We start from the raw sequence: 13,306 nt of genomic DNA, 5'->3' as shown, positions 1-13,306 counted from the left end.
GATCGGATCCACCGAGGGATTAATTTCCCAAATAGTAGAGTTACAGAACAACTGTGTGTCATTTTACCTATCTTAATGTAGATTTATTGTAGTTTTATCAGAATAAAAATATTCTCTAATTTTTGCACCAGAAATGTAATTATATCCCATTTGGGATTTTATATCCCAAATATTCTATTATAACTCACATGGGTGACTGGTCCCAACCTGTTTAAAGCTATTTACTGCAATTTTTTGTTTGCAAAGTTCGAACGAAGGCACCTGACTTTGTATTTTAATTAGGCAAGGGGTATTTATTTTTATTTAATAGAAAAATAGATTAACGTCAGGTTTGCTGAAGTTCCATCTAGAGTTACTGAACTTTGAACAAAATTATAAGGACCCTTAGAGATGTTACAAATGAATGAGATGAATTAACACTTACCTGGGACTGCTCCTAAGACAATCCTGTCCTTAATTACTCATCATGCTTGTTCTTCTCTTTGAATACATCACTGCATACCTCAACCTCTTCAGCAACACTCCTGTCTGTTCTGAAAATTAAACAGAGAATGAACCGATGTGTTTTGGGTAAAGAGGATTTTTTTCTTGAGAACTACTTTAAAACTTGAGATTCAGACATTCTCCTACAAGAAATCCACATTCACTCAACACTCTACAACATAATAGTTTGAAGTGTGAAAGAACATTGAGCAGACGACATTAACATTGCACACTGAGGGACATCCGCATAGATCATAGACCTTACTGGTGACCTTTTGAAACAACATTTACTAGAACCTTTGTACTGCTATCATTATTTCACTCTATGGAACAGACTTGATGCATCAGACCACAACACAATGTTCAAAGCAAGCGATGCTTGGATAGCAACGAATTTACAACTGTCCACTAGTGTAAACAGAAACATCTTTTATCAACTGATTTTGTGATTGAAGTGTATTTTAGTGATAATTATAACAGATATATATGTAGCTCGTCGTGGTGATTCTTTGCGTACTGTTCACATGTGCTTTTTGACTGGACCATGCACTACCCCCCACCCCCCCCCCCCCCCCCCCCCCCAAGAGGTAAAGCAGCATTATTTTCCCATTTGCAAACATCAGACATTTTCAAAATTATACAATATTTAAAAAAAATACATTCAAAGAAACGCAAACCACACAATTTCCGTGTTAAAAGAATCTTAATTATCTTCCACGGCATCATTAAAATTAAATCTTCGGGCCTTGTTAGAAATTCAAGGAAAATAGTTTGTATGCAATAAAAAGTTGGATATTTGACTGTTAGAACCACTTTAAACCAAAGAAATCTGATTAAAATTGTGTTCTACAGCTGTTGTAGTAAACGTTTACATTGAATTAATTTTGGTTTAACGTGGTCTCGTGCTAAAAATTAGACAACTATTTCAATTAGTGACTTATCTAATACAACTACCGGTATATACTATACTCTGTCCCGAGTTTTTGCTTCCACCACTTTTTGACTGACATTTCGATAATCATAAATACTACCGCTTCGGGTTTCAATACACACCCAAAAATAGAAAGTCTACGGGGATGTTGCATTGCACTAGCCATTAACAAGCCCGGATGATAACGTTGAAAAATTCCCGAGTACTTCCGAATGGAGAAAAGATGTAAACATTTCCCATTATAAATCTCCGTAAGAAATTTGTTTTCGTTCCTGTGAACTTTAATGAGTGAAAAATGACAATTGTTCAATGAAGATATGTCCCTTTTATCGATTTCAGCTGTATTTCTTTCACATGTATGTTTATTTTTATTAAAAATCATCATAAAGTGATGGATGCAATAACTTGGGACAGACTACAGTATATAGCCACATATATTGAAAAGACTCCTATTAAAGTATTAGATAAGAAATGACATAATATCAACTGTCTTTACAATTAAGGCAGTTCAATTTATTCAATTTTGATGCAGGTTTCCTGAATTTATGACAAATCAGTGGTTACAGACACCATTATAAAATCAGTACCTGTAACTACAGGAACCCGTATCTATTTTTAGTAACAGGTACTTTCTGTTCAAACACGGGGGAAGGCGAAATAATGGGAAAAGACGCTAATCCTATTTTTATTCCTTTAAAAAAAATATTTATTTTTTCATTCCTTATCCTTAACAACCCCTTATATACGTCTCAAGTAGAAAACCCCCCCTCCCCCCCCCCCCCCCCCCCCGAAATATCAGGACTCGGTGGCCTTTTCTATTTACTCTCGTTTTCCGTATATACAGGAAAATGTGTGGGAATAGAAAATGCAGCCAAGTCTTGATATTTCTTTTACTTGAGATGTATATAAGATCTAGAGGTTGTCAAAGATGTGAAATGAAAAAAAAAGAAAATATAAAAAAGTTAAGAAAACAAAAGGGGGGGGGGGGGGTAGTGGAGGTCCAGTCCACAAGCACATGAAGTACTGATCTGGAATACTGTGTTTGTTCGTTGCCGAGTGGGTTTTAACTGGTAGACACTAGTGGTTCCTTGGCCTACGAAGAAATGAGGAATTTACATGAATGGAGAACATTCATTTTAATTGAGACATCTTCTATGGGCATATCCATAATTTGAACTTATATGGAGAGAGCTATACGACTGTTCGAATTCAGGTTTAGAAATTGGTCCGTTCTACACTATTTAGTGTATAGCTAGTGTAGCATTGACAATAATATATAAGAGGCAAACAGAATTTGTAAATTTCTCAATGACAATGTGAATGAAGCTAAAATATCATAAGACTTGCTTCTCTGTAATTGAATTGCTGCAATCAAAATGTAAGGAGAGTTCAGAATAAAAGAGCTTGAGAGTTAGAAAGTTCTATAACTTACAGGTGCTTTAAAGACTAACAACCATTTCCTTCCTAAAAAGATCTATGATATATCTTGAGACAATTCCAAACCGTGCAAACACAATGCCTTCGTACAATGCAAACAAATAAACGTGCCTCTGTCTATAGGCAACATTTTTTCTACAAAATATAATTTGATAACAGGGGATACAGTTAAATATGGTTAGAGCCCAGGGAAGGAGAAGTTTATCAATGCATTCTCATATTGTAAAAACTACGGAGATTCAATAACAAAATGTTTAATTAAATATCAATGGATAGCAATTTCTTGCAAAAGACAAAGCGAGGAGGCTTTGGCTAAATACAATTATAATTTACCCAGAAAACAGCAACGACCTTTTTTTCGATCAAGCAGTCTGGTTTCGGTCCATGGGTCCGTAATAACTTGTAATTTCAAGCTAACAAGGCTTGGTTGACGAAATAATAACGTCATTATGTATTCATAGTTCTTGTTAAAAAGGACAATTCATAAATGGTGGTAAATTTGATTTGGCCGTATAAACGTAATAAAATTGTCGGGGAAATGGGCGTCGATTTGACAGTCTGAAATCAGCGGCACAAGCAATCGATGAGGTTGTGTTTTAGAAGACAGAAAATGATGAGAGCGATTACCAAGTCAAATCGTGCCGACGTCATAATTACGTCGTAATTTGAGCGGCCGGATCATTCCCTCTACGATGGCTTTTACACCTACTTTACTGCGTTAATTCTTGGTCCACGCGTTTGAAGACGTGTGTTCCCAGGAAGTTTACTGTCCAATTTACGATTCCTAAAGCAGACGACTTCAAAGACTTCGCCCCTTGTAACTGTGTACCCGGTAACATTTCAAACACTCAAATCGATGTTGGGCCATGCTTTTTTCACTTTGTGCCTTTCATTTATGATTTAGAGTCATCTCCCAGGAAAAGAATTAAATAAATATCGTTTATTCATGGCCATTAAGGCATCTAAGTTCTAATTAAGTTGTATTGACCCCTCGGGAGTCGTCCGGACGGGAAACCGGGCCCCACGGGACGCGAGACCTTTTTCAATGAGTTTACGTTTGAAATACCATCGCATTCCAAAAGAGGTTTATGAAATTAAGCTAATGGAAATGGTAAAAGCTAACAGATGAAATGGAATATCTTGGATTTACGCTTGCATTAATAATTTTGCCTGATATAACCCGCCAATAAAAAGCATCCCGGCCGCGCGATGTCGGCGCGCTATAATAGTTCTTGGTCTTCCATTCCATTAAACAACTCATCTGTGTCTGCCGGAGAACCACATTGTGAAAAATATTTATGGCCGATTATTTAAAGACAACGATCCCAATAATATATAACCAACTAAAACCCCACTTTATATGCAGAAATATGCGACGACAAAGTGTCTTTTAATTGCTTGCTGAAATATTCAGCTTTTATAAATATCGGATTCAACTCAAATCAGCTAAATTGATTAAGCCAAACATTATGAATATCAAGTAATCTATCAATTGACACGAACTCGCGTTATTCTTTACAAAAACAGAACTACTCATTTTCGCACCCATTAAAACGAACTGAACTGGAATAATTTCTATAGCAATTCTATTTTGTGATTGCATTATGGATGTTTATCCCAACCCCATTTGATATTTTAACAATCTTAGAAAATTTCTACAGTCTTTTATAACGATATATTTACATTTTCAAGTGTCTCTCTCTGTGATAACACTACGAATCAATTTTGTAATGTATATTCCAATACAGTTCCTCAATGATTATTTTAATATTTAATCGTACAATTGCTAAAAATGATATAAATATAAGTAATAAGAAATCATTCTTTGAATACGTAGATCAAATACGGTCGGGGGTGATCAAATCTATCATAAGCCCTTCGGGCTTTATTGAATTTGATCACCCCAACCGTATTTTATCACCTGATTATATTCAAAGAATGATTTTTCTTATATTCCTTAAATGAACGTATTATTTCTTGTTCGACTAGAAACACATGTGTACTAACTAGCAGAAAAAAGAATTTTGGGTAGACGTCAGCTCAGGCTCAAAATTGTTACTATCAGATAGATACTAATAAATAGAAAACAATAAAAAAAACTTCTATACATCTTACATGTCTTATTGAACGAATTCGGTAAACAAAATAAATGCACATGTTCAGACAGTTAATGTAGATAATGTACACATCACCACAAAAGGCTTCGATATGTGTGTACATGTGTGACCGTGTCTCATTACAGATATATACACGGTTTGGATTTGTGTTACATTAAAGTTTTGTCTACATGTATATTTATATCTAATTTTGAGAAATAAATGTTACTAATGTACTAAGTAAATAACTCAATCATTTATTGAGATAGGAGATGAATTTCATTATTTATTTCATTGTACAGATATAACAATTAAAGATAAGAGAGTTTTATACATACCTTCATACTTCTACACACAACCAAATGTTTACAAATTTCAACAACTCTTTAATACTAATAATAAAAAAATTGTTGATTAATCTGTGCAAATTCATTAAAGTTATAATTGAGAGAGTTCGCTCTCTAGGTTAATTGCTAATCATACTTTTTTCCTTTTTTTCCACTTTTGTATTGTCACTCCAATGCATGCAATGTATGTATTATATGTATTATTGTTCAAATTTTTGTGATTTTTCTCAACACTGTAATTTATGCAGAAATTGTCATTGTCAAAAATCCCATTTTCACACTGGTTCGAGTCTACCGTGATTACGCAGTCATAACCATCGACATATAATCACACAAAACACTAAACAAGTATTCAACGCCCACTCCGGATTATTCTTTAAAAAAAACAAAAAAACAACAACCACCTTTTCTAAAACCTTTTTGTTGCAATTTTCTCGATAGATTCATTTTAACAATTTAGACGTAATGATTTCTTTGTTGTGTGTCTTTTCCTTCTTTTAATTGCTTTATTTTGTTTTGTGGGTTTGCTTTTGTTTTTAAAATTCTTTTTAAAACACCCAGAATACCCGACAAATTACTTAGCGAATTTAATAGTTCATGTTTATATCAAATGATGACCTTGGCAAGCAAATCGTGACTAAAGGATGTGACATTTTGTATTTTGATTGTTTACACACGGATTACAGAATATCTAAAAGAAGTAAAAGAATCAGATGATTCTATTGTCCCGCCTCTCTTTTCGAGCTATACCCACTGCTTTACTGTATCTTTATATATTCAGTACAGTCTAAGTTGGTCGACATTGATCTGTTATAATCTATTACCAATATATTGCAATTTTTATACTTAAATTTGCCAGGTCGGTGACACGTCTCCACAAGCACCAAACGAATAAAAAAAATAGTATTTTAAAAAAATACAGTTTAATTTGATGAAGTCTTGTCACAACGAATTCCAAATTATTCGAAGAAAAACGAGAGCAAAGCAGCTGCTTCGTTTCCTAGGAACCGATCGGTTCTTTGTGATCAGGATCCAAGATCATTATTAAATACATATACTTTACCTGTACATGTACACCTTGTTCTGTCACACCTTGGTCAGGTATAAACGTGATGCCTCGTCTACCTGGCATTTCCATGTCTCACTGATTACTCCTTTTTATCAATAATTTTACAAATTAAATCTCCGTCAGGAAACATCAAATACAGTGGTATCATTTACTTCAGAGCCCAGGGATTTCCCGGCAAGGAGCGCGCTCTTTGTGGGAGGGAGGTGTCGGGTGAACCAAACCCTGGCCATCTGATGCTGAGGGTTACAATACGGCGAGGCGGGGGATAATGAGAAGAAGAAAACTTATCCCGAGTCTTCACAAATTTAATTCTAATCAGCGTCAAACAAAGGCCTCTTAAAAACTCATTTCTGCAATAGTTCATTGATGACGTGGATTTCTTTATTATCATTATGTAGAATATGAAACACTTCCTGACCCGAAACCAGCCAATAAAGGTCCGAGATCCACGCCATACCCGAGGGAACGGACGCGTGAATTCCAGCGGGTTGTGTCTGGGAGAAGACTACGGATCTTAGTCGGTGCTGTTGCCATTTTGGCGGAAATTTCAGACGGAGCAGTTTTAGGGGAATAACGAAGAAAGAGCCGTACATGCAATAAAGAGCAATTAATTATTCAAAGGTAAGATTTTAACGTCTTGTAATCAATAAACTCAGCTCTTGCTCACAAGTTTCCTTCTCAAGAAAATATCTACTTAACACCATACCGAGAAAGAAAAAAATATGATGTATAGCAAATGAAACTGCATCATCTTGCCAAGAAACAACCCAAAAACTGACTTGTTACTTATTCTTGTGAAATGACGTCTGAGATTTCAAGGTAAAAAATCCCCCAGAAATAGATAAATATCAATATCCCTGAAGATCATCATTTTATTTTTGTAGGAGAGAGTGAGAGATGTGATATAGTCTTACCGTGAACTGGTGATTCTCGGTGGGGTGAGGGACTTTGGGCCGCTTTGTTTTCCCCAGCAGACTCCATCTAATAGCCTCCGAGCACTGGCCGCCGAACGTAGATCCACTCGAGCCAAGAATACGGAAGTCGCCTCTTTTGGATAATGTGTTAAATTGAAATAAACAGATGCAGCGGCGAATTTATTGAATAATTTAGTTTCGAACTGCGACAAAGGGCGTGAGTCTAGATTGTTAATGGACGAATCGCGCGCGAGATTGGATGTATCCAGAGCGGGGTGCGCGAGGAACTTCTAGTGACACAACGGGCAGTTTGGATGTGATGAAATTTACAGGGGTGATTCAACTCTCAGTAACTAACGATGTGTAAATGTTGTATATGTAGTTTCGAGTAATCAATTTTAATATTTGTCGCTTGTTTGTCTAACTCTTGTGAAATCAAACACCCCGTGCGCTACGATCGTGGGAACAACTTTTGCGATGCTGAAACTTACGACCCTGTCCCCTCTGAAACGACCACATGTTTCTTATTAGCAACCAAGTGCCGGAGTCTTGAACGTTTCAACAAAACTTTATTTTTTTCGCGTTGTGTTTGGAAAAGTGATATTATTTTGGAATGGCAGAATTCAACGAAGTTTTTGAGGTAAGTTTTGTTTTTTCTTAGTCTGTGTCAGCTTGCGTTAGGTTATAGTGGCCAGAGCTGGGTGATGTAATGGATTAGTGACGGACAAAGGAAGCCGACGCTGAGAGGCAGGAGTGTTATCTGTGGACCCCCATTGACCGCCAGGGGCGACAAGGGGGAAATAAAAACAAGTCTTGTGGGGAATGACTACATCCAAAATGTTTCTGATTGAAAGTAAATTATTGTTCAATATCAGAATCAACGTTTGTGAATTGATAAATTATGAAATTAACATTTAAATTTGTAAAAAAAAAAAAAAAAAAAAAAAAAAAGGGGGGGGGGGAGGGTCATTGAAAGGGAGGGCGTGGGGGTTATTGAAAATATGATAAGTATTTGATCTACATGTACATGACTATTTACCTTTTGTCACTTTACATAGATTCAGTTCTCATAGAAAGCAGAAGTGAATATTTTGGGCCCCTAATTTTGCAATGCTCATAGATTAGCGATATAATGACAGGCAGATAAAACAAAATGGACAGTTATGTGCTCTCGAACACAAATTAATAATTAACATGGGTAGATATGGAATTGACCATGTGAAATGGCAGGGCCGGTCGCCGTAATTGATTGTCGATAATCCTCTGTTATCTGAATGTGTATTAGCAATTACCCCTAAATTTATTCGTGTACACTTCACTTGATAAGCATTATAAATTGCATAGGAGTATGCAGCCATATGGTTATGATAATTAGGGCGTTTGTTCCTCATATATTTCCTAGTGGATCATTTTTATGATGATATTGATTTTTTCTGCCAAATAGATATCAATTTCTTAATATGCCACTTTCGTAAGCGTTTTAATTAAATTAACTAATTTTTGATTTTACAAAAATATATTTTAATCTAAATTAATTTTAGAAAGTTACAGTTATAACCACAACGTAAAACCACTCCAATTTCTGCTTTCTGTTGGAAAAGGGAAAAGAAATTGTTTTAACTTGGTAAGATAAAAAAAAGGATTAGAAGAGGATTAGGAAGTGTTCACAATCTGTATCAAGTGGGGGCTGCCAAAGACTATTCATTGATCAGAATCTTTCATCAGTGCTCAGGTGCGCAAGCAATTTCTCAAACATCAAACAATATAAACAAAACATGAAAGACGCTGGGAACAATGCGTTTAGCAGAAGGAGATCAATATGGCGATGAGATTGATTGGTTTCTATGATTACAATCAATTCGCGATAAGTACATTGTGTTGCAAGTGTCGGGAAACTTATTGCTGAAGACTTCTTGTAGAAATCAAAAGAATATATAATCAGTGCGCCGTAAATCGGCTCAGTTTCCGATAATCACAAACGGAAGATGCTTGTCGCCAAAATCACTGACATAACAGGTTAAATCTTAATAAAAGACGTATTTTAGTCAATAAATATAGATTAATTGAAAAAAGATTGAACAGAAGGCAATATGCCCACAAATATGACCTCTCGTTGACAGTATGACAGTGTGAGTGTTGTTGATTGTCACATACAGCACATTTACTGTTAAACGTTAATATGCCACACGACAGAGTGCTTACAGCACACTGAACTAAAAGCGCAACAGATGGGCGGGTTTACAGCATAAGTCAGTGTTTACAGCCACAACGTTTATATGGCAAATGACCATGTGCTCACAGCACAATGAACTGAAAGTACAATAGATGGACGAGTTTACAGCACAACTTAGAGCATATGGCCAAGTTTACAGCACAATGACAGCCTAAGACTGCTTGAGAAAAAAAAACCCACAAAGGTTGTAACGTAGGTACGACAAGCAGAATAAAATTTAGATGTTATATATACCTAGCTGTGTAGGATATTGTTGAATGTAATTTTTTTAACTTCACTTCCAGAAATTGCTAATGATTGCAAATACAAGCCTGGGCTTTGTATGAAACATTGTCAGATTGGTTAAACAAAGGTTCCGTCAATGATTCGCCTTGCTATACAACAAAAACGTCTTTAAAGTATGGACGTGCTTTATTCCTTGGAAAAACAATTTGCTCGGGGTGCTGCTAATGGATTAAAAATGTAAAATGTCTGTGACCATTGTAAGAATTAGGCCCCAACATCAGTGATAAACATAGACAAACACAGGGGTGATGCGGAGCTCGATACTCGTGTTTACATAGAGGCTGTAAGTACAATATCAAGTGCTGGGGATCGATGCAGGGGACAGAGGGCGAGTGTTACATTTAAAAACCCACTGACGAAATGTAAACTCCATGAAGAGTGTCTAGTAATGGTGTCAATCAAGCTGGGGACTGTGTCAACACCGTGATACAGGCGCTATTGATGGGGCTTTTGATTTATTGCAAGTGCTTTTGTCAGTGTTTCGTTTCATTGAAAGTAGAATTGAAGACTGATGATGTTACTGATGCTTATATTGATAGTAGCTGAAATTAACAATTTAAGTTAAACCTAGTGAAACAATTACACGTTGGTCTGTTTATGGTTCGGTGATATTGACTATCTTATACTGAGTCGGCGTCTCCTGATTGCACCCTTCTAGTGAACTAACAATCCGGATGTTAAACTCTCGCGGGTCAAGAGATCTGGTGAAAGTTGCGTTTTTAAATCTGTTTAAAAAAAAAGAGAGAAAAGAACTCGTGATGTGGCAGAGGTCTACGCTCGCTTAATGACAAAATTCTGACTGAACCCTAAAGTCGACATTTCAAATTGACTGTATCTGGGTTTAAGTAGTTTTTATGATAACGAGATGTGAGTGACCACTTGCAAGACCCAAGGGAGGGGGTTGTGGGTATAAACATTTAGTGTGGTGGTTCACGCCCTCCTTCCTTAAATAAGATTGCTGATAGATGAGTCCCGTTGTAAAGGGCCTTAAGGGCTTGGTTTGAATTAGGCGAGATGACGATGTTTACCACTTGTCAAGTAAAGAAAAATGTGACTTATATATATATATATATATATATATATATATATATATATATATATATATATATATATATATATATATATATATATATATATATATATTTGGGAAAACAATTTGTTGGGATTTGTTTTTCACTGAAAACACATCTACATTTAGTAGCTCTCGGCCACTGACTAGGGCTATGAACTCGATAAAGATGATGAAAATGTACGTAAATTTTCAATAGTGAAACCAAACATTTATTAAATACAATTTTGCAGATAAATTAATTGTTTATACCAAAATAACGCTGACCCCCTTTCCGTACAAGTGACAAACAGTGATTTCATTGATTCCACACCTGTGTCGTTTTCGGTGCAGTGTGTGCAGAAAGGTGTCTCCGTTACCTGGCCAACTCTTTTTTTTTCTACGTTCTTTAAATATCGCGACGTTTTTAAAGAGTAAATACGTCTTTGAACAATTTTAAGGCAAATTCAATAAATTATCTGGGAAGGAATCACTATTGCGTAAGGTCTCAACTCATACATGGCCCAGGCACATGTCGTAATCCAAAGGGAATGTACTATTAAGGCTTGATTCTTCACGAGCAACATCCGGTCGTCGTACAGCGTGTGATTTAGCGCCTCAGTCACAAGCTCTGTCACAGACGAGTAATGACGTCGAAGTTAAACCAGTCGATAGAACTGACCACTGGTAAGGTAGCTAACCTGGTCAGGCACTGCGAGGCCAGCATCCAGCGGTCACTCGGACCCACAGACTCTTTAGAACGTGTAAGTCTTGGTTTACCTCAAAACGCGCCAGACTTCGCTGTTTATCATTTACATTAACTTTTTAATTAATTTTGTCTTTTTATTTTAAGGGCCTAGGACTACACAATATTTTTATTTGGTTTTGTTTTTCAATTTTAATAGATCAAATCGCATTCAAAATATTCCTCGGGTGAACACTATGGACCAATAAACTGTGGAACAGTAATCGCTCAACTGTCATTGGGTTGATTTAAAACGATAGGTTAATTTTTTTTTCCATCTCAAAAGTACAAACCAGTGTGTGTATAACTGTTATGAAGCCCATTCCCGAAATATCATGCCAATGGAAAGTTTAAGAAAAAAAATGAACAGAGAAAAAATAGCTACCAAATGATGAAATATCCATGCACTAGTGTAAATGGTATTTGTTGAGAGGGCACTTGAGCGCTCGTCTCTACATTTGTAGCCAGTATTTATTTGAGCCACTTAGAAATGAAGCATTGATGACACACAGAAACTTGCTGCCGAATTTTTAAATAAGAATTGTTCCTTTCTCAACATCTGCCCTGAACAGGCGGGCATTTAAAGAGGAAGCGCTCCCTTGTTCAGTGTCTGATTTTTCGCATTTTTCTCTAATTTTATTGAATTTGACAGCAGATTGTCGACCGGTGCATTTGTATGCAGTCTTGACGAGATCGGGGATTTTTTGCCCTAAATCCCTGTATAACGCTCCGAGGCAAAGCCACTCCCGTGATAAAAAACAAAACAAAACAGCGCAGTTCTGATGAAATGCGATATGACGGTGTTGTAATAGCGCGACGTTTTATTACATGCGTACTCATAGTATTATTTATTTTTAACGTTTATGGCAGAATTTATACACCACCGGAATGGAGAAAATAATACTTGATTCATCTTTTTTATACAAATAGAACACACCTTGACGGGAAAGGGTGTTTACTCATTTTTTTTTTACATCAACAATCAGTCTGAGATATACATTTTTTGAAAACAATAAGATATATGTACCTGGGTAATCGACTTGTATCTATCTATCTATCTATCTATCGAAATGACGTATAATAGAAATATCGAACCGTATGTCTTGAACTAGAAGTATATATATATCTCTCAATTATACTTTTTTTTACTTCTTATATAACAGTTATTGATAAGTTTAAATTGATAACATTTTAACTTTGAATGTACATAGATATATTGATAAACTATCAATTTTTTACTGATTCATTTAAGATAAAAAGAAAACCACTATAGAACCCCCCCCCCCCCCCCAAAAAAAAAAAAATTGATAATTTTTTTTTTACTTTTCAGCCGCTGAAAAAGAGTACAAATCAGAAGAAATACAGCACGACCTCGAATGACACGTCACAGAGGTCAGCGGCGCACAGTCGGAAGATCCACATCCGGGCGGCGCGGAGGAAAAAAGACCGGTGTTTCCACTACCTGGCGGGGGTTCTTCATTGTTACAACGTGTTTCTGTTGGTAAGTGGCTTCACCAGAAACGAAATTATTCCACAGCAGGTTATTGTGATTATTAATCACGCGTGATAAACACTCTTCACGTGAATAGACACTTCACGTGATTTTTCACGTTAAATGCTCATGTAGAGAATAAGGTTATGATTAAGTGCATATGATATGATTTTGTTAAGTAGAACTGTTAGTATTGTTAGGTGTACAAATTGAAGTAAATTTAATT

General features: G+C 36.0%; 1 protein-coding gene and 1 long non-coding RNA gene across 4 annotated transcripts in view; one reads left to right on the top strand and one right to left on the bottom strand.

Annotated features, from left to right (window-relative positions):
* LOC105342061 (uncharacterized) overlaps nucleotides 1-7,419 on the bottom strand; it is a 34,166-nt gene extending 26,747 nt beyond the window's left edge. Inside the window, exons 1-2 of the long non-coding RNA XR_004598086.2 lie at nucleotides 7,278-7,419; nucleotides 425-533 (exon numbers count right to left, since the gene is read on the bottom strand). This is a non-coding gene — a long non-coding RNA (uncharacterized lncRNA). The remainder of the gene's footprint in view (nucleotides 1-424; nucleotides 534-7,277) is intronic.
* A 355-nt stretch (nucleotides 7,420-7,774) lies between these two features.
* LOC117684263 (tetraspanin-18B) overlaps nucleotides 7,775-13,306 on the top strand; it is a 14,839-nt gene continuing 9,307 nt past the window's right edge. The window contains exons 1-2 of one of the 3 annotated variants that reach the window (XM_034455628.2): nucleotides 7,775-7,917; nucleotides 12,919-13,089. In XM_034455628.2, the coding sequence (XP_034311519.1) occupies nucleotides 7,891-7,917; nucleotides 12,919-13,089 (198 nt within the window). In that variant the 5' untranslated portion in view covers nucleotides 7,775-7,890. Of the gene's footprint in view, nucleotides 7,918-11,213; nucleotides 11,608-12,918; nucleotides 13,090-13,306 lie in introns of those variants that run through there. The other 2 variants (XM_034455626.2, XM_034455627.2) reach the window with 2 other exon arrangements.

Source organism: Magallana gigas, chromosome 7 (assembly GCF_963853765.1).
Source record: "Magallana gigas chromosome 7, xbMagGiga1.1, whole genome shotgun sequence".
NCBI lineage: Eukaryota > Metazoa > Mollusca > Bivalvia > Ostreida > Ostreidae > Magallana > Magallana gigas.
This window is presented reverse-complemented; position numbering and strand designations above follow the sequence as displayed.